Source organism: Rhineura floridana, chromosome 2, assembly GCF_030035675.1.
Source record: "Rhineura floridana isolate rRhiFlo1 chromosome 2, rRhiFlo1.hap2, whole genome shotgun sequence".
NCBI lineage: Eukaryota > Metazoa > Chordata > Lepidosauria > Squamata > Rhineuridae > Rhineura > Rhineura floridana.
This window is the reverse complement of record NC_084481.1, coordinates 229,468,087-229,491,816: the sequence shown is the minus strand read 5'-3', so window position 1 is coordinate 229,491,816 and position 23,730 is coordinate 229,468,087. Positions and strand designations below refer to the sequence as shown.

Here is a 23,730-nt window from a genome sequence, read left to right as displayed (position 1 = left end):
ATGTAAATAATGAAGATTGGTTTGATGATGTCTTGTGGATAGCTGAACCTACACAACATGAAATGTAATGTGTTGACTTAAATCTTGAAATTAGCCTGACTGGAAATGGTGCCTTCCTTCCAGATGGATAGCACTTGTTCTAAAAGCATCTGATGCACCAGCCTTGCTATGAATTAAATAGGTCTGGGTCTGATCAACACCTGGAAGGGAGACTGTCTGGGAATCCTATGTATGCTAGCTTTTAAAGTTTTGTGGAAGAAATACGGAATATGAATAAAATCTGAATGGAAACAACCTCTCTCAGGGTACATTTTTAATACTGTATATTAAATTTCTGTAACCTGCCTTTGTACCTCATCATGAAGGGTGGGCAGTAGTAGTAGTAGTAGTAGTAGTAGTAGTAGTAGTAACAACAACAACATAGTTTGAATTATTACAATTATCATGATTTCCATACCAATAAACTACATCTAGAGAGCACTTTCCTGAATTTGTTCCCTCTTTCTCACCAGAGGGAATATCTCTGGTGTGCAGAATCATAAGAAGCTGACCACTATCTTATGTTTCTGTACAAGTGTACATGGAGAGAGATGGGGGCTGATGATTCCAGAGCGGAAGATCTCAAAAGGATGAGGTGGGACGACTTGAAGGATGACACTTAAGGTGGGGCTCCCTATAACTTTTCTTGCTGAGCCAATTTAGGCAGTCCAGTTGCAGGAAGGGCACAGACCAAATACCTGTACTCATTTGAGATAATTTTGTAACTCTTTGGGAGAGAGGATTTGTGAAATATCACTGCTTTTGTAAACTGCAGGCCTATTATAAATTGCTTCAGAAACCTTTAGTAATCACCTTGATGATGATGATGACCATGATAGTGATGTTAGTAAGGAAGTACTTCTTTATTTTAATTAAACTGAATGTTGAGCACATTGGATTTTTATTGTTTATATATTTACTTTTTATATTAGGTTCTAACTGAAGAGATACTCCTGTAATGTCCACTGAGTTTGAGAACAGCTTCTCTGTCTATACATTATGGAGTAACATTCAGGAAATTACCAGACTATAGCTCTGTAGAGCTACAGGGTGAGTGTATGTAAGGAACATTTAGACTTTTTATTTGGATCAATATTATATCTTCAGTATGTAAATACTACATTTTTTATCTCTGCAGGAGCTGCACCTTGAATTACATTGTCATATTTAATGTTGAACTGTGTAGTAGTTGTTCATACATGTGTTGACCACTGAAGAAGACCATGTCGAAACGCATTTGGTCACATGTTGTTTTGTATCGGTTATGTATTTGTGATATTTTACTTTAAACAGTTGTTGCTGTATATATTGATTACATCTACTTTTGATTAATCAGCTGTGATAGTGGTACATATCTCTTTAAAACAATTTTATACAAAGTATCCACACCTTCATTATTGGCAGTCTTTAGTGTTTTTCTGGTTCCCAATTCTTTTTCCTTTTTCAGTCTGTTGGGACACACCTCTTGGCTTCTTTTGGTTTGCTGCGTGCATTGAGAACTCAAATGGAACGGTGGGATATAAATCTAACTAATAAAATAAATACATGGATACTTAAAACACTCCAGAGTCTTACTGAATAAATCACTTTTTAAAAAGTAGTAACTATATTCACAAAGACCTTGTTTTTTAAGTTTCCCTTTCCAAAACATGTTTTTTACTAAGATCTATAAATAAATTTGGCTGTCAGTTCTGCTCCTTTGATCAGCCCAAATACACCATAAGAGAACATGCCTGCATTCTCACTGGTCATACAGAAATAATGATATCTCTATGCCTGCACTTCATGTTGGCCAGTATGAGTAGGAAATGTGTTCGGGACGTACACTCTCCTCAATTAACTTATCAGAAGCTGTTTTAATGAGGGAAAGTAGGAACTTCACAAGTTACTGGAAAAGTTAAACTTGCTCCTCTCTTTGGAAGGCCAAAGGGAAATCGGAGGGGGGAGGGGGAGGCTCCAGAAGTTACTAGCCTGCAAGAAAACAAATACTCGTCTGCTTTTTACTCATAAGAGGAACCTCACTCTCAAGAGTAAAAAGCAGACCAGTAATAAACATTTCTAGGCCAGAACGTTTGGTTAAGGACAGAATGAACAGCAGAGGTGAAAAGACACACACACACACACACACAAACAACTGGGGGGGGGGAGACACCTTGGACTTACAATTACCAAGTCAAGTTGCCTTTATGTGCAAGTCTCAGTCCATCTATATGACCCTGGGATGTCAGGAACTAAAGCAGCAATCTCCAGAAGGAGACTCTCTTTTAGGACATTCTTAATAAAAAAGGGGGGAGGAGAGAGAACCTCTTTCTTGATCAGAATGTGGAGCTTTGTCAATGCAATTTTTGTTGTGGCAAACAATGCAGAAATATATGCGGGACATTAAAAAAGATACACAATACAGAGGCCAGAATGTGTTAATATTCTGTAGAGTGAAATCTCTCTTAATCTCTAGTGGATGCTAAAGGCTAATGCCGAAAGAGCTAGAGCAGAACCAAGCTTTTTAATGTTAGCCTTCAACTTATTTCCAAGAACAAAGCAAGTTTCTTACTTTTTGCATTTGGCTTTGGAAGCAATGCAGCTATGGAACATGCAAAAGTAATTCCTAGCCTTCCTGATTTAGTTTCAGGCTCCTTAAGCGCCAAGAAAAGCTGTCCAAAAAGGCTTTCATTTTTTTAAAAAAGCATTCAAATCTGCTTTTGCGCTTTGGAAAAAGCACTAGCTGTAACCCATTTCATCACTGTTCTCTGGGCAGACATCCAGAAGCCATACCTTACACAGTGATTTTAAAAAGGACAAAAGCTCTTTCATAAGAGTTCAAAGAAAGTGCAAGAGTTATGCTGAACCTGGCATCTCTTTCCAATTTCAAGTTTCAAAATGCAAAATAATAAAGAACTTTAATTACCATTTCTCACTTAACTTTTATTGTCTTATTCTGCGTATTAAATTCAAGGTGCACAATATGTAATCAGGATGAAGCTGTTTTTAGGTAACAAGGTGCCTCGGGCACTCTCAGTTGGCTTTTCGGAAATGGTTAGCTATTGTGAAATCCAGATGTTAGAAAATAACAGTATTGGATGAAACTCCCCCTTTCTATTTCCAACATTGAGTGCAAAGCAGCAAGGTTTGTGCATAGAAATGATAATTTTTGTTCTGATTTCTAGACTCTAGTAGTCATCTCGACACTACAGATGTACAAGAGAGTAAAAATGTTGTATGCAATGGCCAAGAAACTAACCTTACAACTTTAAAAAGTGGGTATGAAAAATTTCACCTGAAGTAGTTATACATGAACACTCCATTTGTGCATTACAGAACATAAGTATTAATGCAACATCATCTATCCAGATTGCCTAATGACATCAGAAACATTTACTCAACCATGTCAGCATAGACCTTATTTATATACAACTCCCATTTCCTGAGAAACTACTGGATTCCTAGAGATGCTATCCAAGGAGTAAGTCCTTATCAGACACGGCTCAATATTTACACTCTACCCTTCCCCCCCCAAAAAAAATACATCCACTCGCTCAAATAGCACTCGGGATGGAAAATCTATACAATATCTTCACTGCATTTATTCATTGGAGTGGGGTGATTGTTTAAACAAATAAGAGTTATTCAGCAGATCATTTACAGTATTTCCCCACCTACCACAACTTTCCAATTATCTCAACACTGAAAGTATTCCCCACACACCAACCAACCAACCAACCAACACACACACATGCCTACCTACAAAAATACCTACAGTAAAATTCACTTCAGACTTTCTATAAAAAGCTGACTGCCACTTGTCAGGTGTAACCATCCCAAAGGATTTCTATTTCTCTTATGCGTTTGAATTTGTTCGAATCATAGAATCATAGAGGTGGAGGTGCCTGTAAGACCATAAAGTCCAACCCGTTGCTCAATGCAGGAATCCAAATCAAAGCATTCCCGACAGATGGCTGTCCAGCTGCCTCTTGGATGCCTGCAGTGTCGGAGAGAGCCCACCACCTCTCTAGGTAATTGATTCCATTGTCATATGGCTCTAACAGTTACAGAGTTTTTCTTGATGTTCAGTTGAAATCTGGCTTCCTGCAACTTGAGCCCATTATTCCATGTCTTGCACTCTGGGACGATCGAGAAGAGATCCCGGCCCTCCTCTGTGTGACAACCTTTCAAATACTTGAAGAGTGCTATCCTATCTCCCCTCAGTCTTCTCTTCTCCAGGCTAAACATGTTCTTGCAGTCTCTCCTCATAGGGCTTTGTTTCCAGTCCCCTGATCATCCTTGTTGCCCTCCTCTGAACCTGTTCCAGTTTGCATCCTTTAGGAGTCAACACACAACTAAATGTGCACCTGCATCCCTATGCTGATGCTTGTTGCTGTTCAGCTGTCTAGACTTGAACCCCTAGCTGGACTTACCAGTTGTTGAGTGCAATTAGTTAAGCATGATGACTGATGTACTGGGGCCCTCACATGGCACCAAAAATTGATGTTGCAGGAAAGGTTGCAACATTTCTGGTTTAGAGAAAAGGCAAGTAACAGGTGACATGATAGAAGTGTATAAAATTATGCATGGCATGGACTTCCAGGAAGGGTGACTTCGCTTGTGCCTGCTTTTGAGACGGGCTCCCGCCTCAAAAGAAGCTTATTCAGATATAAATCAGTCAGAACTTTTTTTTTTGACTGATGAAATTTCTCCCGGGCAGGGAGAAACGTAGAGATCAACCTCAAAAGCCTGTTTTTGTTGGGAGGACTGGATTTCATTAATTTATGAGAAAAGGTCCAGCCAGCAATGCAGGACGGACTTCCGAACAAGCTCTATCTGATTAACGCGATACGTTTATCTTTTCTTCAAAGAGAAAACAGACTAACAGGCAAGCACCCTTCTTTCTATTATTTTTTTTACTTGGTTTAAATTGTTGCAGCAAAAAGAGATTTGTCAAATGAATCAGCTTTAAAGAACTTCTGGGTGGGCTATAACTCTTCTCTGTTATTCACGAAATTAACAGCTTATCTCTGTTTCTATTGCAAAAAGCTGTCCTGGAAGTGCATTCTAAAGATATAAACAGAAGAGGGATTTCTATTCCGAGGAACATTATATTGTCTGGGACTATTCTCTTTTTGGTCTATTTTATTTTGACGAATCTGCTTCTTCAAGACGCCACTAACTGTTTTGATGCTGGGAACTAAATTTGTTTTGTGTTCTTGAACATAGAGAGATAAGGCAGGCTGCTCTGTTTATACTGTGATGTCATCAAGCCTGGAATATTAACCCAACTGTTGCTGAAATAAGAAGTGGTTCTTCTTTATTTTTGTTTTGTTTTGTTTTCGTGGTTTTAAAAATGGCAATCAAGAAAGTGGCTGAGAATCTGGAAGTAATTATGTTTCAGAAAATAATGGATGAGATTGAGATAACGAAACAAACCCTGCGACAGGGCAGTAAGGAGCTGAAAATTGAACTGAGCAAAATGACGCAGGAGCTTAAAGAAATAGGGGATCCTGTGAGAGAGGAGAATGAGATCAGAGATGAGAAAAGAAAAAATAAAGGGAAGATACAAGCCCTGGAGATTGGAACAAATGTGGAATTGGAAAAAGATCTGGAGTTTATGGATATTAGAAATAAAATCTACTGTTTGGAATTTAACGTTATCTCTGAAGAAATTAATGAAGATATTAGAGATAAAGTTATCAATGGCTTGGATAATCTTCTGGACTGGAATGATGTGATGGAGCTTGATATACAGAAAATCTATGGAATTAACTGCAGCCATGTGACAATGGAAAAACTCTCAAGAGATGAGCCAGTGCATTTTGTAAAAAAGAAGAACACAGATATGACTTTACAACAATATTTCAGCAACTTATTCAGAATTGATGGCAAGAAAATATTTGGGATAGAGGAAATTCCCATCAGACTCTTATTATATGACTATGGCTATGACAGTAAGATTATTATGGAATACTGATAATGGAAGATTGGACACTGAAATTACTGGACTTAACAGGACTATTGAAGATGGAAGATGGAATTAATATGGATAATGGAATAATGGCTATTGAAATTATTGGACCTAACAGATTTTGATGAGATGGATTAATCGATATGTTTATTTAGACTATGGTTATGACAATAAGATTATTATTATTATTAACGAGATGGATTAATCGACATGTTTATTTGGAGAAAAATTGATAGATATATTTCTTAAAGAATTGAAACCTCTCTTTGACTTTTTGTGGAAAGAATAAAGTAATGTTTATGAGATTTGATGATTAATTAAGATAATTACTGGAGGAAAGTGATTTTATAATATAATTTAAGAGACAGGATTGTTATATATTGTAGACCTACAACTGATTTGATCTGCGACAAATGGGAAGTCAACATTTTATTTTTTTGTTTAATCATTTTTGTTTTGTTTTGTTTTTTGTCTTTGAATGTTTTATGATTTTGTTTTGTATGTTTTATGAAAATTTGAATAAAAATTATTGTAAAAAAAAAAAATTATGCATGGCATGGAAAAGGTAGATAAAAGTTTTCCTCCCTCTCTCGCTACACAAGATCTCAAGGATATTCAATGAAGCTTAATGTTGGAAGATTCAGGACAGACAAAAGGAAGTACTTCTTCATGCAGCACACAGTTTAAACTATGGAATTAGCTCCCACAACAGGCAATGATGGCCACCAACTTGGATGGTCACGACAGATACTATTGGAGGTCGCTGATTCATAGGGTCGCCATAGGTCGTAGTCGACTTGAAGGCACATAACAACAACAACCTTGGATGGATTTTAAAAAGGATTAGACAAATTAATAGAGGATAAGGCTATCAGTAGCACTATCCCTGATAGCTGTGCTCTGCCTCCATAGGCGGAGGTAGTATGCTTCCAAATACTGGTTGCTGGAAACTGCAGGCGAGACTGCTCTTTGCACTCAGGTCATGCTTGCCAGTTGGCTACTGTCAGAACAGGATGCTGGACTAGTTGGGCCATGTTGTATCTGGCGCAAACAGATGCCCAGGATGCAGAACAGTATAGTGACAGGCTAGATGCCAGTTGAAGCAATGAGCCAGACAAGTAATAAGTTTTAAGAGTCACTTTACTGACAATAGAATATATCACAAGCTCTCTCTCTGTACAAACTCCTCGACCCCCACACCGACTGGCCAGATCTGCTAAGTCTTATAGATAAGGCCAGCTGGTTGCCTTGGATACTTGTCCTTGAGATCTGCACGGACTCTGTGCTTCTTGGCCTTGTAACTCTGCTGTGGAAAAATACATTCAGGCACTCTTTCTTTGCCAACAGGCCATTGGCCTGATCCACCAGGCTCTCTTCTTATGTGCTTATAATTGTTATTGTTATGGGCCTTCAAGTCGATTACGACTTATGGCGACCCTATGAAACAGCAACCTCCAAGAGGATCTGTCATGAACCACCCTGTTCAGATCTTGTAAGTTCAGGTCTGTGGCTTCCTTTGTGGAATCAATCCATCTCTTGTTTGGCCTTCTTTTTCTACTCCCTTCTTTTTTCCCCAGCATTATTGTCTTTTCTAGTGAATCATGTCTTCTCATGATGTGTCCAAAGTATGATAACCTCAGTTTCATCATTTTAGCTTCTAATGATAGTTCTGGTTTAATTTGTTCTGACACCCAATTATTTGTCTTTTTCACATTCCATGGTATGCGCAAAGCTCTCCTCCAGCACCACATTTCAAATGAGTTGATTTTTCTCTTATCCGCCATTTTCACTGTCCAACTTTCACATCCATACATAGAGATCGGAAATACCATGGTCTGAATGATCCTGACTTTGGCGTTTAATGATACATCTTTGCATTTGAGGACCTTTTCTAGTTCTCTCATAGCTGCCCTCCCCAGTCCTAGCCTTCTTCTCATTTCTTGACTAGTGTCTCTGTTTTGGTTAATGACTGTGCCGAGGTATTGACAATCCTTGACAAGTTCAATAACCTCGTTTTCAACTTTAAAGTTGCATAAATCTTCTGTTGTTATTACTTTAGTCTTTTTTTTTTTTTTACAATAATTTTTATTCAGATTTTCATAAAACATACAAAACAAAACCATAAAACATTCAAAGACAAAAAACAAAATCAAAAATAGTTAGACAAAAAAAAATAAAAAGTAAAATATTGACTTCCCATTTGTCACAGATCAAATCAGTTATAGGTCTACAATGTATAACAATCCTGTCTCTTAAATCATATTATAAAATCACTTTCCTCCAGTAGTTATCTTACTTAATCATCAAATCTCATAAACATTACTTTATTCTTTCCACAAAAAGTCAAAGAGAGGTTTCAATTCTTTAAGAAATATATCTATCAATTTTTCTCCAGAAAAGCATGTCGATTAATCCATCTCATTAATAATTATAATAATCTTATTGTCATAACCATAGTCAAAATAAACATTTCGATTAATCCATCTCATCAGAATCTGTTAGGTTCAATAATTTCAATAGCCATTATTCTATTATCCCTATTAGTTCCATCTTCCATCTTCCATCTTCAATAGTCTTGTTAAGTCCAGTAATTTCAGTGTCCAATCTTCCATTATCAGTATTCCGTAATAATCTTGCTGTCATAACCATAGAAATATTAACTTCCCATTTGTCACAGATCAAATCAGTTATAGGTCTACAATGTATAACAATCCTGTCTCTTAAATCATATTATAAAATCACTTTCCTCCAGTAGTTATCTTACTTAATCATCAAATCTCATAAACATTACTTTATTCTTTCCACAAAAAGTCAAAGAGAGGTTTCAATTCTTTAAGAAATATATCTATCAATTTTTCTCCAGATAAGCATGTCGATTAATCCATCTCATTAATAATTATAATAATCTTATTGTCATAACCATAGTCAAAATAAACATTTCGATTAATCCATCTCATCAGAGTCTATTAGGTTCAATAATTTCAATAGCCATTATTCTATTATCCCTATTAGTTCCATCTTCCATCTTCCATCTTCAATAGTCTTGTTAACTCCAGTAATTTCAGTGTCCAATCTTCCATTATCAGTATTCCGTAATAATCTTGCTGTCATAACCATAGTCATATAGTAAGAGTCTAATGGGAATTTCCTCTATCCCAAATATTTTCTTGCCATCCATTCTGAATAGGTTGCTGGAATACTGCAGTAAAAACATATCTCTGTTCTTTTTTACAAAATGTACTGGCTCATCTCTTGAAAGTTTTTCCCTTGTCACATGGCTGCAGTTAATTCCATAGGTCTTCTCCATATTAGGCTCCATCACATCATTCCAGTCCAGAAGATTATCCATGCCATTGACAACCTTATCTCCAATATCTTCATTAATTTCTTCAGAGATAACATTGAATTCCAAACAGTAGATTTTATTTCTAAAATCCATAAATTCCAAATCTTTTTCCTGTTCCACGTTTGTTCCAGGCTCCAGGGTCTCCTCTCTCACAGGGACCCCTATTTCTTTAAACTCCTGGATCATTTTGCACAATTCAATTTTCAGCTCCTTACAACCCTGTCGCAGGGTTCGTTTCGTTATCTCAATCTCATCCATTATTTTCTGAAACCTAGTTACTTCCAGATTCTCAGCCACTTTCTTGATTGCCATTTTAAAAGAAAAATATAAGAGAACCACTTCTTATTTCAGCAACAATTGGGTTAATACTCCAAACTTGATGACATCACAGTATAAACAAAACAGCCAGCCTTATCTCACTATGCTTAGGAAAACAAAATGTAGTTCCCAGGATCGAAACAATTAATGGCGTCGTCAGGAAACAGATTCGTCAAAATAAAATAAACCAAAAAGAGAGTAATCTCAGACAATATAATATTCTTCAGAATAGAAATCAGGAATAGAAATCTCTCTTCTGTGTATATCTTTAGAATGCAAATCCAGGACAGCTTTTTGCAACAAAAACAGAGATAAGCTGTTAATTAGTGCATAGCAGAGAAGAGTTATAGCTCACCGAAAAGATGTCCAAAACCGATCCATCTGGCAAATCTCCTTTTACTGCAACAGTTTAAGTCAAGTAAAAAAATATAGAAAGAAGGGTGCTTGCCTGTTAGTCCGTTCTCTCTCTAAAGAAAAGATGAACGTGTCGCTTTATCAGATAGAGCTTGTTGAAAATCCGTCCTTCCTTGTTGGCTGGACCTCGTCTCATAAATCAATGAAATCTAGTCCTCCCAACAAAAATAGGCTTTGAGGTTAATCTCTTCGTTTCTCCCTGCCCGGGAGAAGTTTCATCAGTCAAAAAAAAAATGTTTTGACTGATTTATATCTGAATAAGCTTCTTTTGCGGCGGGAGCCCGTCCCAAAAGCAGGCACAGGCTAAGTCACCCTTCCCGGAAGTCCCATTACTTTAGTCTTTTTGACGTTCAGCTATAGTCCTGCTTTTGTTCTTTCCTCTTATAATTAGTTCGCCATTATTTGGCTCTTTGCGGGTCTTATTTTATTGAAAAGCAAAGAAAACTAGAGACTAAAATGACAGACATCTTGCACTAGGGATGACCAACAACAAGTATGAATGGGGAGGGAGGAGGCATGCTTTAGCTTCAAGCTGCTCAGACCTCAGGGCTTGGACCACAACAGTTTGCAGACACAACATATTGTGAATTTATTCACACTAGCCAGCTGTAATTCAGTTAGTATTTGGGAATTCCCAGAACCTCTCCGGTCTTTCCTCAACTGTGACATCATTGCAGAAATATATGCCTTTCACACTCGACTCTGCAGTACCCAGAGTGCATGAGAGCACAGCTCTGATACAAAAAACAACATTCTCATCACAATATGGCTGCTTTGCTCTTCCCTCTAACAACAGGTAAGTTCTCCAAGGTCCCATGGAGAAAAATACTGCTTATGGGGGATCTGTACATTATCTCTGCCTTAACAAAAATTGCCAGAGAAGGTTTCTTTCTTTTCTTTTTTTAAAGGACATTGTGAAGTTCCTTTTTGTTAAGCGAGTAGGAGAGCAAGAGGATGATGGAAGGAACGCAGGATATGAATGCAATAAATCAAGTCCTGTACAAAGACAAGGTTAGTCAAATTGTTTTGTTATACCCCTATCAACAGAGAAATTGAGGATTCCCCCGATTCAGTTCTGTTTTTCATTAGAAGAGCTGTGTCTTTCATTGGCTCCAGAATACCAGGCCAGAACCATATTTAGATAGCTATATATATATATTTTCTTGACACCTTCAGTTTTATCTTCTATTCTTTCCCCAACTGCATTACATGGACAAACAAAAGGATAGATTTCTCATCTCCTCTGCAGATTCTGACCACCTTTCCCCACCTACTTGATTACAAGCATATTTAGATCTAGCATTGGAATTTTATTACTAGACTCATAACATTTCAATAGCTATTATTTATTTATTTATTATTTGATTTATATCCCGCCCTTCCTCCCAGCAGGAGTCCAGGGCGGCAAACAGAAGCGCTAAAAACACTTTAAAACATCATAAAAACAGACCTTGAAATACATTAAAACAAAACAACGTTGAAAAACCTTTAAAAGCACATTTCTAAAAAGGGTTAAAAACATTATTAAAAAAACATATTAACAAGCAATTCTAACACAGATGCAGACTGGGATAGGTCTCAACTTAAAAAGCTTACTGAAAGAGGAAAGTCTTCAAAAGGTGCTGAAAAGATAGCAGAGATGGCGCCTGCCTAATATTCAAGGGGAGGGAATTCCACACGGTAGGTGCCACCACACGAAAGGTCCGTTTCCTATATTGTGCAGAACGAACCTCCTGATAAGATGGTATCTGCAGGAGGCCCTCACCTGCACAGCACAGTGATCGACTGGGCATATAAGGGGTAAGACGGTCTTTCAGGTATCCTGGTCCCGAGCTGTATAGGGCTTTGTACACCAAAACTAGAACCTTGAACTTGGCCCGGTAGCTAATGGGCAGCCAGTGCAATTCTTTCAGGAAGGTGTGACATGTTGGCAATACCCTGCTCCAGTGAGCAGTGTCACCGCTGCATTTTGCACCAGCTGCAGCTTCCGGACCAACCTCAAGGGCAGCCCCACATAGAGCACATTACAGTAATCCAGCCTGCAGGTTACCAGGTGTGGACAACAGTGGTCAGGCTATCCTGGTCCAGAAACAGCCACAGTTGTCTTACCAGCCACAGCTGGTACAAGGCACTCCTAGCCACTGAGGTCACCTGGGCCTCTAGCAACAAAGATGGATCCAGGAGTACCCCCAGACTACAGACTTGCTCTTTCAGAGGGAGTATGACCCCATCCAAAGCAGGCAACTGACCAATTATCTGAACTCAGGAGCTACCAACCCACAGTGCCTCCATCTTGCTAGGGTTCAGACTCAGTTTATTGGCCGTCATCCAGCCCACCACCAAGGCCAGGCAGCGGTCCAGGGCTTGCACGGCCTCTCCTCATTCAGATGTTATGGAGAAATAGAGCTGGGTATCATCAGCATACTGCTGACACCTCGCCCCAAAGCTCCTGATGACTGTTCCCAAGGGCTTCACATAGATGTTAAACAGCATGGGGGACAAGTTGGTACCCTGCAACACCTCACAGCACAACTGCCAGGGGGCCAAAAGGCAGTCACCTAATTCTATTCTCCGAGAACGACCCTGGAGATAGGATCAGAACCACTGTAAAACAGTGCCTCCGATACCCATCTCACCAAGTCGGCCCAAAAGGAAACCATGATCAATGGTATCAAAAGCCGCTGAGAGACCAAGAAAAAATAACAGGGTCGCACTCCCCCTGTCCTTCTCCCGATAAAGGTCATCCATCATAGCTATTATTAAACTGCCTTCACAGTATAAGCTTAATTTGAGGACTCACTTTCACATCCCCATTGTCCTTTTGTTTAGGCTATCTTTATGTGCACTTATACCTCCAGTGATCATCTCTTCCCTTCACTCAATATATTTATAACTATTGCCTAGAGGAGGAATTGAGAATATTTCAGATTTGTGGATACCAGGTAACAAGATGACTGGGATTTTTCCAGTGCTGGTATAAATACGCCGAGTCCACTATCATCTGTGCTGTCCAGACACAACTAGGTACTATCAGCTTTCTAAGCCCCTGTCCACATGGCTTTTGAATTGGGTATCGGAGACTGCACTTAGGGATTACTTTAAAAATACACATAGCCCAGCTACACTAAGACGGGGGTTGCCAATCCAGCACCCGTGAACACCTTCAGTGGCATCCCCTGGCAGGTAGCCCAGAATCTGAGTTCTCATTAAAAAAAAAAGGAAGGAAAATTATAATGCAAAACATGCAAATGCCCTTCTAAGCAGTTTCTGTGAAATGAGGCAGCCTGGTTGCTCCTGCCTATCAGTGTGTTATTAGCCAATGAGAGAAGTCAGAGCTGTGATAGAAAAGTGAGTTGTCTGGACACCAGGCAACAGGAATCCCTGAGGTCCTGAAGAGCTGCCCCTCCCCACCTTTTAGTGTAGCTTTCTTTCTTCTGTCTTTTCCCTTAGTCCTTGGAATCTCCATAGTTTGCCTTCTGCCCCCCCCCAACCAGAATGCATCCTTCCTGTGCTGGATTTACCTGTGATTAGGTACTGCCTAGGAGATATGTTCTAAAAATACTACTGTATAATAAATGTGGGGGAATGTTAAAGAATCCCCTCCCCTCAAAAGGCAACCGTGAAAACTTTGCAAGGAGGCTTAGGCATGCCTCCTGCTTTGCAGGAGCTAAAGACCAGGGGCTCATTAAGAATTCACTTACAATACAATGGTATATATGTCTACTCAGAAATAAGTCTCCCTGTGTTTAATGGGGCTTACCAGGTAAGTGGGTACAGAATGGCAGCCTAGGCTTTGGTTTGGTATTGGCATTGAGGAAAAACGGGGATTTGTGCCTGTAACAGCTGTATGGCAGGCAGAAATTCAACAGGTCAGGCTTTTTCTAGTATGGAAATACATTATGGGAAAAGCTTTAACATCTCTAATTTTGTGTTATGCCACGCCCCCATGGCAGCCATTTTTGTGACTGGTGCCCCCAGCACACCCTCAAAATTTGAGCGCCTTCTGGTCCAAAAAGGCTGGCAAACCCTGCACTAAGAAGACTGGTCTTGCAAAAAGAAAGAAAGAAAGAAAGAAAGAAAGAAAGAAAGAAAGAAAGAAAGAAAGAAAGAAAGAAAGAAAGAAAGAAAGAAAGAAAGAAAGAAAGAAAGAAAGAAAGAAAGAAAGAAAGAACTCCTTAGCTCATATTAGCCAATTAGATCATGACAGGAAATTTTAGAATCTATATTATCAAATGAGTTCTGTTTCTTGTCAACAAAAAAATTAACCATGAATGGGATTTTCAGTAAGAAGGTTAGGGTCTTTGCTTAGCCATTTGTCATGAGAATTCTGAACATAAACACCATTGCTGATGGAACCTAGAACATCTTCTAAAGGAACAAATGCCTTCCAACTCCAGAAAGAGATACATAACTGGAAGACAAGCAAATGGCTGTCAGAAAGACACAATCACCTCTACTCTGCAAGATCAGCATTGCTTTGCAAGTCCAGAAAGTTAAGCGCTTACCTTGGATGCCTGAGGTGTTGAAATCACGTGAACTGTGCTGGGTTTGACACCATTTGCTTTGGGTCTCTTATAGAGAGCAAACCTGCTTTTCCTACGCCCCCTATCACCATTAGGGAGGGAGCCATTGTACCTAGGAAGAGGAAAATTCAGAAGTTATTTCAGACTGTTTTGCATGTAGTACAAGAGAAAGTTGAAAATCATAAAGACGGCTGCCAGATGCAAAGCCTATGCAATGAATGCTCACTTCTGAAGCTTACGGTCCAAGTACTGCTTCCACTTCAAGCCGTTTGATGATCTGGCTGGTATTCATGATTGTATACACTCTTGTTTTATTAACTTTGTTGCTATTCTGAGAGCAAGATTTTGCTTAATTCAAGTACTGTGCCTAGTTAAAACTAAACAGAAGTGGCAAAAGTCAGCTGCTGCCTGCCAACAAAAGGCTTCAAAATTGCCTAAGTAACCTCGCCACTATGGTGTCACCTGAAAGCTCGTAACATAGTGATTTAGCTGAAACTGTTTAGCTTATCAAAAACTGTTCATGGAATGTTTCCAAAAGTCCCCATAAGCGCTCATGTGTCCGACACCAGCTCAGATGCAGCCCAAGAATAACCAATTATCAATGGAAAAATAGCTTTGCTGCAGTGTGCCAAGGATCCGGCCCTTCATGAATAACATAGAACTAACCCTGTGTAGCGCAATTTTTAAAACATCACATTTCCTTAGGTTCTGAAGGACATTCTGTTCTTCTTACGGAGTTTAAACACAGAAGCAAATTTCAGTAAGCACAAAAACTTAGCCCAATAAGGTCATTTCCATGAGTATTAGCTACATTCAAGTCAGCTGTAACAACCAAGTGTAAACCTAGCCATGGAATGATGGAATCCTAGCATTTAGTTCTGAAAGTATTCATTACCAGTGGAAATTATACATGCAGATATATATACACACACACACACACACACCATGTACCAGTCACAGCACAAAGTAAGCCACTCACAGTGGAGAAAAGGAGCTGCTAGATCTGGCAGCGCATGTTACCCAGCTATAGAACATCCTATCCCAACAACAGTCTGCTAGTTCAGCCCCATCAGAGACTATATTCACATAATTTAATCACTCTTTATGAAGTGTTAACAGTCAATTACATTGCTTTTACTCTCCCCCTCCCCTCATCTTACATCCCAGGTCTTACCTACAACTGTCAAAACACTATGCTGCTACATCTAAATACTCTTTATATTGCTATATTGCAATATTATATGAAAGTAAAAAAGTAACTTATATTTCTGTGACATCCACTCCCCCCGATACACACAATGAACTGTGTGTGTACATATGCACACACCCATAAAGAAGATGCTCAATATTTCTCCTTTCACCCTGTAGCAGTTTTTCCAGAGAATGAAAGCCAACAGCTGCTTTCCATTAGGGACCACAAAAATAACTGTTTTTTATTAAGAGAAACAAGATGGTACTAACGTTTAAGGCCCTCCATATTATTGCCAAGTTTAACACTGAGGAACTGCACAGGTATTTTAATAAAAGAATAATAAAAGAAACAAGTTATAGAGGATGGGATGCTAAAGAAAACAACCACATTTCTTTGTCCTAATTCACACTTTCTCCATTTATTTATTTTAAAAAATGTATATCCTGGTTTATCTTTCACGCCCAAACAGCTAACAAAGCATTTTTTGTTTTTAATCATCAAACAGACAAAGACATACAGCAGCTGAATAGAAAATAAATAAATCTCTAAAGAGGAACTCTCCCCCCACCAATGGCATGGCCACTGGAGCCAAGGACTCCACCACCAGGAGAGACAAAGATTGAGCTCCCTGTGCAGATCATAAGATGGTTTGGCTGTCTTTGGACAGCTATCCTTGGTTACCTGGGAAACCTTTTCCCAGACCAGAGCACATAAAAATGAAATAAGATTCCTCCTCACCTGCCAGATAAATGTTTGGCAGTACCAACAAACATCTCACCAGGAGGAATTTCCCGTTTGAGGGAGTTTACTTGCAGAAAAAACTCACCAACTGAGCCATAGTCCTATAGCAAGGAAAGAACCATGGCCAAAGGGTGTCTAAAATGTGAACCACTAAAGAAAGCTCTATCTGAAAAGATACAAAGAGAATTCAAATGAATAAAAAAAGTTGTCCCCTGACAACAGAAGAGAGCTAACAAGAGAATAGCTCCCAGAAGACATCCACTGTGGCAGTCAAAAGAGACTGGAGTAGGAGTTGTAGTGTGCAAGATATCAATAAATAGCATATATTATAAAGACTGTTCTTCTGTCTGAGGTCTGACTCCCAAACAGAAAGTTTCTGGTACCTCCCTAGACTCAAGCTTGAGTGGGACCTCCTTTATCCTCCACCTGCACTGGACAACTGCTGTTGATAACCTATGAGCTTAGGTGAACTAACGTTTGACATAGAAGGATTCTATGCAGATATGGAAGAAGGATACCAAAAGCAATTAGGAGCTACAACGCAAGGTCTGAGCAAGTGATATCAATGAGATTAAATGGGAAACCTATTAGCATAACCATCATCCAAGTCTATGCTCCAACCTCAAACGCAGAAGAAGAAGAATTGGAGAGATTTTACGCAGAAGTTCAGGAGGAAATTAATCACACACCAAAACAAGATATGATGATACTCGTGGGGGACTGGAATGCAAAAGTAGGGAACAGAGAAGAACTAGGTATTGTGGGGAAATGGGGCTTAGGTGACAGAAATGAAGCAGGAGAAAGACTTACTGAATTCTGTGAAGGCAATGATTTGTTTCTTGCAAACACATTTTTTGAGCAACCGAAAAGACGACTGTACACATGAACATCACCAGATGGTCAATATAGGAATCAAATTGATTATATAATTGGAAACAGAAGATGGAGAAGTCCATGGTATGCGCAAAGCTCTCTTCCACCACCACATTTCAAATGAGTTGATTTTTCTCTTATCCGCTTTTTTCATTGTCCAACTTTCACATCTATACATTAGAGATCAGGAATACCATGGTCTGAATGATCCTGACTTTGGTGTTCAGTGATACATCTTTGCATTTGAGGACCTTTTCTAGTGTTCTCATAGCTGCTCTCCCCAGTCCTAGCCTTCTTCTGATTTCTTGAATATTGTCTCCAGTTTGGTTATGTTATACTAAATATTCAAGCTTCAGAATACTCACCTGTATATTAATACTTACCTTTTTATTGCTACAGCTTTGCATATACGCTAGATCAATATCATAAGTAATGGCTCTAGGGAGGGAGGAGGGGATTAGGTTTACTTTTATATTGTTACATTATTTATGTTAAATTTTTGTATAATAACAAAAGATCAATAAAAAGAATTTAAAGAAAAATGTGGTGCTAGAGGAGAGCTTTGCACATACCACGGACTGCAAAAAAGACAAATAATTGGGTGTTAGAACAAATTAAACCAGAACTGTCACTAGAAGCTAAAATGATGAAACTGAGGTTATCATACTTTGGACACATCATGAGAAGACATGATTCACTAGAAAAGAAAATCATGCTGGGAAAAACAGAAGGGAGTAGAAAAAGAGGAAGGCCAAACAAGAGATGGATTGATTCCATAAAGGAAGCCACAGACTTGAACTTACAAGATCTGAACAGGGTGGTTCATGACAGATGCTCTTGGAGGTCGCTGATTCATAGGGTCGCCATAAGTCGTAATCGACTTGAAGGCACATAACAACATCACAACAACAACATGGAAGAAGGGAGAAAGCAAGAACCCTCAACTCTGCGCATTCACTGGCAAGGGTGCCGGCCTTGCCGGTATAAACTTGGAACAGGCAGGAGTGCTAGCCATTCCTCTAAATTAATGTCCTTTGACAACACATGGAAGCGGCTACCTTGCCAGCTGATAACACAACACAGAGAGTACATTATTCACTTCCGTTTAGCGCACCAACTACAACCATTCCTTGACAGGAACAGCTTTGCCATGGATGTCCACACATTGGTAACCTCATGATTCAATTACTATAATATGCACTGTATGTAGGGATACTTTTGCACCTGCAACTAGTAGAAAATGTAGTTGCTAGAGGAATATCCAGCTTTACAAATATTACACTGGATTGAAAGATCTGTGCTGGCTGCCAGGGCCGGTTCCAGGAATGCCAGGGCCCTTGGGCATCAGCTTGCCCTCGGCCCTGGAGTGTGTGTATGCATGCACACGCACGCACACACACATGTGCCCACCCACACCCACACCCACACCTGTCTGCTGTCTTTTACTATTGCCCTTAACGAAGATGGCCGCCGCAGTTTCCCTAATGGGATGACGCCTCCGCTGCCATCTTTGTTGATGGCACACATGTGTGCTATGCACGCGCATCTCTGCCATCAACTAAGATGGTGGCAGGGGCTTCAGTACCTTAGGGAAACCGCGGCCGCCATCTTCGTTAAGGGCAATGGTAAAAGACAGCACACAGGTAGGTGGGGGGGCACGGACCACGGAAGGGGAGTGGAGGGGTGGCTGTGGGGGCCCCTGTAGCTCCAGGGGCCATCGGGCCAGTGCCCCACCTGGCCACCTTTTAGAACCGGCCCTGCTGGCTGCCTATTAGCCAAGTTCAAGGTTTTGTTATTGACATTTAAAGCTCTCAACAACGCAGGACCAGGATATGTAGCAGACCCTTGGATTATCTCAGTATTGTCTACACTGACTGGCAGCAGCTCTCCAGAGTTTCAGGCAGGCATCCCTCCCATTCTAACTTGAGGTGCCAGGGACTGAATCTGGGACCTTCTGCATGCAAAGCAGTTGCTCTGCCACTGAGCTATGACCCTGCTCTGAAAGGACTATGTAAAAGGAATCAATTAATTCAAAAATTAAGACAAGGTTTTAAAAGCATGGTCTGAAGGGGGCCATCACACAAGAAATTCACCAAATATCATTGAGCACAACAGCTCTACAACCATGTTTCTGATATTATGAATGCACACATCCCCAAGATGGGATTGCTATAGGAAATATAGCCTTTCTGGCCTCTCTACGAGTGGTAGAAAAAACAGCAGAGAAGATGGGATTTAAGACCATTTAACTGAACTACCCTGGCAGGGCTCTGCTCACACAACAGGAAGCTACAATCTGGAGAATGGTGCTCCCCATCTTGGTTAATTATAGAGAGGGAAGAGAGTATGTAGAAGGCAACTGATAAGCATGGTAAACACAGAAGGTTATTCACAGAATAAAAGGTAATGGTCTTGGCCAGTCCACATCAATAAGGTACTCCAGCATCTGAGCTACATTACTTTGCTGACTATCTGTGTTATCCATGCTTTGGCAATAACTACTTTAAGCCTTTTGTTGAGGAACCTTCATAAGCATTCATATTTTAAAAACAAATTATCTGGAACACAAGCTTTGGGCGCCATGCATGCTACCACTGCAAGCTACATGCTTACATGCAAGTAGGGGAATCAGATCTCTATTAAGCATAAGGGAATCTCCCCTTCATGCACAGGTGCTGCTCCTCTTATGCCATGGATCGTGCCTGTCAGGTTTTAACATCTACAATACAAGTATATGCAAAAGACCTAAACAGACTCTGTGGAGTCTGTCCGCAGAACTCTGAACTTCACTCACCTCTGTATACTAGAGAGCGCAACTGATGGGGAATTTTTATTTTCAAACAATAGGCAGAATATATTCTTTTATAAAGCTATAAAAGAATATAACATTTTAATAAGTTTAGTAGCCAGCCAGAACCCTTTTCTTCTTGGAGCTATCTTCCCTGACTGTTTTGGTTTGTATGGAACAGCTAGAACTCTACAAGATAACACTGAACAGACACTGAACCTCTGTGTACTCTCCAAAATGTAGGAAGGATTGTATTAACTAAAGTGCTCAGCTGGAGTACTCAGCTCATGGCAAAAATGTCCTGGAATGTGAAGTTTTAAACATTGCCAAATTGACTAGAACATAATGCAATGCCAATGCAATGTCTATGCAATGCCTATATAATACTGTAATGCCTAGGTAATACTGATATGTAAGCTCCTGATTCATTAATGCTAATTTCTTTGTCCTGAAGTGTATAAAAACTGCAGGCAACCAGTGCCATTGGGAAGTTCTCCACGCACTCAGAGGGAGACTGACCAAGCGTACATTTGTCATCCAATAAAGGCCTACCTTTTTGCTGCAAGCCTGTGTCTTCAATTCCCTCAAGGACCCCCAGTCAAACAAACTACAAAACTCCCTCTCGCAACCTGTCCCTGTTCAATCACTTAGGTCAGAAAGAACACCAGATCTGGACAGGGCAACTGACATGTGCATCAGATTCTCCACTTGAAAATGAAAATCAGCCAGAACCTGGAATCAAGATGCTGACAATTGCACTCATTAGTGCAGTCTTATTAGTAATTCAATATATTTTGATGTGCCTTTCCCAATATGAACCTACCCTTTAGTCTTCATGCAAGGCCCTCCCTCTAGGTGCCCCCTCTGAAGGGAGATTCGGAAGATGGCAAAAAGGAAGAGGGCCTTATTCTCCACTTGTGGAATGGTCTCTCCAGTGAGGTCTGTCTGGTGCTATTATTAACATCCTTTGTGTGACAGGTAAAAAAAAATCTGTCTTCTCCCATGCATTTGATAAGATTAAGATTCTGTTTATTGATTATATATTTTTGCTGGTGACTTTGCTGCTATGTTTTTATGGTAATATATCGCTCTTTTCTATTTTGTTATGTTTCATAGAATCATAGAATAGTAGAGTTGGAAGGGACCTATAAAGCCATCAAGTCCAACCCCCTCCTCAATGCAGGAATCCAAATCAAAGCATTCCCAACAGATGGCTGTCCAGCTGCCCAGGAAGTTTTCCCTGATGGTCCTATGATGTTGTAAGTCGCTTGGAGACTCCTTATGTGGTAAGCAACTTATAAATTGGATAAATATCATCAGTAGCTTAGTAAACTGGAAGGCCTACTCAGTGGAATTATTCTACCAGCAGGTAAGATCATTCCTTGCCATTAGTTTGGAATCATTACATAATATCAGGCTGATCACTGTTCCTGATAAGCCGTGACTGCACATACAACCATGAACATGTATTGTGTGAACCTAACCTATGCCATTTTATTATCCTTAAAGAGACAGAAGAATAATGTTTGAGACTTGAACTTGCTTTTTCAAGCTGAGGCAGCACAATTCAAGCTATGGTTTTAACATGAAGGCCTAAGCAACCTGAAGCCTGAACAGCCACCTATTCACTATGTTCCTTCATCATTGTCTCCACTAGTAGCCTAGGGACATACAACACCACAAGTGAAGGGATGTAAGTTAGTAAACATCAAGTACATGGATATTACAAGTATTAAGCTCTGGAAAAAGACGACCTGCTTCTGGTGTCTTGTCACATGTAGGTTAGACACAGATCTTTTACTGCCTCATATTACATTTTCCCATAGCTCCAAAAATGGGATATCATGCATTAGACTATTCTCTCTTCAAAATGTAAGATTAGAAGCAGTCCTGATGGCAATCTCTCCGTTTATGAGCACTATACACAAATGGTGAGTATGAAAAAAGGAGCACTCAAGGCTTGTTTCCCAACTCTAAAACATTTTTTCCAAAGCTTAGTTGAACCCCAGTCTGTTCACCTTCTGGACAATGCAAGATTACATGGTGTGCATTTAACTACCAGGAATGTGTTCATTATTATTTCAGGTGCATTTTAACCCCCTTCCTTTATCTTTAGAGGCATTAGTAAATGCTGTAGCTCAGTGGTAGAGCATCAGCTCTGCATGCAGAAGGCAGCAGGCTCAATCCTCAGCATCTGTAGGGCTAGGAGAGACCACTGTCTGATATCCTGGGGGGGAAACTATCCCAGTTAGAATACACAGTATTAAGCTAGATGGGCCAATGGTCTGACTCTGTATAAGGCAGCTTCCTGTGTTCTTACTGCCACTCACCATGCCATCACTAGAACAAAACCTACATACAAGAGCTGGAAAGAACATCAGTGACCTAAAAACGTGGTGCTGGTCCGGGAAATCTGAAAACTTTTTTAAGCAGTTCTGTGCAGGAATGACAACTAAAAATGTGGTGCTGGCTTTTCAGAATACTGGTTAATAGAAGTACATAAAATGTGGATTCAGTGTGCTTCCATGCTTTTTATTTGTTCAACACTACATCCAGAGACAAAGCCACATACAGATTTTTTGTATGGCTGTAGGTTTATGGAGACAAGTGAAGCCAAGGAGAAGAACCTGTGTGATTCTTGTTTTACAGTATAACCTATGCTTCTCATACCTCCAATGAAACTATGTTTACTTACATTAGAGAGACTTAAAAACAATAGAAGTATTCCTGTAATAAAACCTGTGGAAATGCGAAGTTTATATGCTGTTTCTAAATTCTGGGCCTGCTCTCAAAGAAGCCATTGTTTTTCCTATCTGATTATTCTGCCATAGCCATGAAGCTAATCTGAGCATCTCATTGAAAACAAAAACCTTGAAGACTGACAGTTTGATATGGTAGGATTCACCTACCCATCTTATTTGGCCCGTTTTAGGGAAGGACAGGTTTCCTATGGTGTTTTAGAATAAACCAGTATTAATCCAAAAACCAGTAAGTAAATGCAATATTTGTGTCATTATAAAAGGAAGTAAGCAATTTCATTTTGCATACTACAAGGAATATAAGTGCTTGGGTAATCAACAAGCGCTGCTGCTATACAATCCCACACATCCTCCGTTCATCGCAGGACAGACTTGAAAGTCAATGGAGACTGAACTGCAGCAGTGTTTGGTGCCTATAGAATTGTTGGGGTAAAGAAACATGTTAACCATAAGAATGTTTGTCCACTACTAAAACTTAAGTTGTGGGCTGCTATAGGAAAGATCTGATGCATAATTCATTATTTTTGCCCTTTTACATGGAATTATTTATCAAATTTATATCCCACCCTTCCTCCTGAAGGAGCCCAGGGCAGCAAACATAAACAAACCAGTTTAACAAGAAAAAGAAAAACATACTAAAAAGAGTTAAAACATTCCAAAACACAATTATCATGAAAAACCATTCTAAAATATAGTTTAAAAAATACTGTAAAACAGAGCTTAAAACATTCTTTCATCAGTGACCTTCAGGTTGCCAGGAACAGTTCCTTCAGCCATCAAATGC

At 39.6% G+C, this 23,730-nt stretch overlaps 1 protein-coding gene across 1 annotated transcript in view; it reads right to left on the bottom strand.

Annotated features, from left to right (window-relative positions):
• PELI2 (pellino E3 ubiquitin protein ligase family member 2) overlaps positions 1 to 23,730 on the bottom strand; it is a 98,199-nt gene that overhangs the window by 49,392 nt on the left and 25,077 nt on the right. The window contains exon 2 of the mRNA XM_061612472.1: positions 14,576 to 14,705. Coding sequence (XP_061468456.1) covers positions 14,576 to 14,705 — 130 coding nt within the window. The remainder of the gene's footprint in view (positions 1 to 14,575; positions 14,706 to 23,730) is intronic.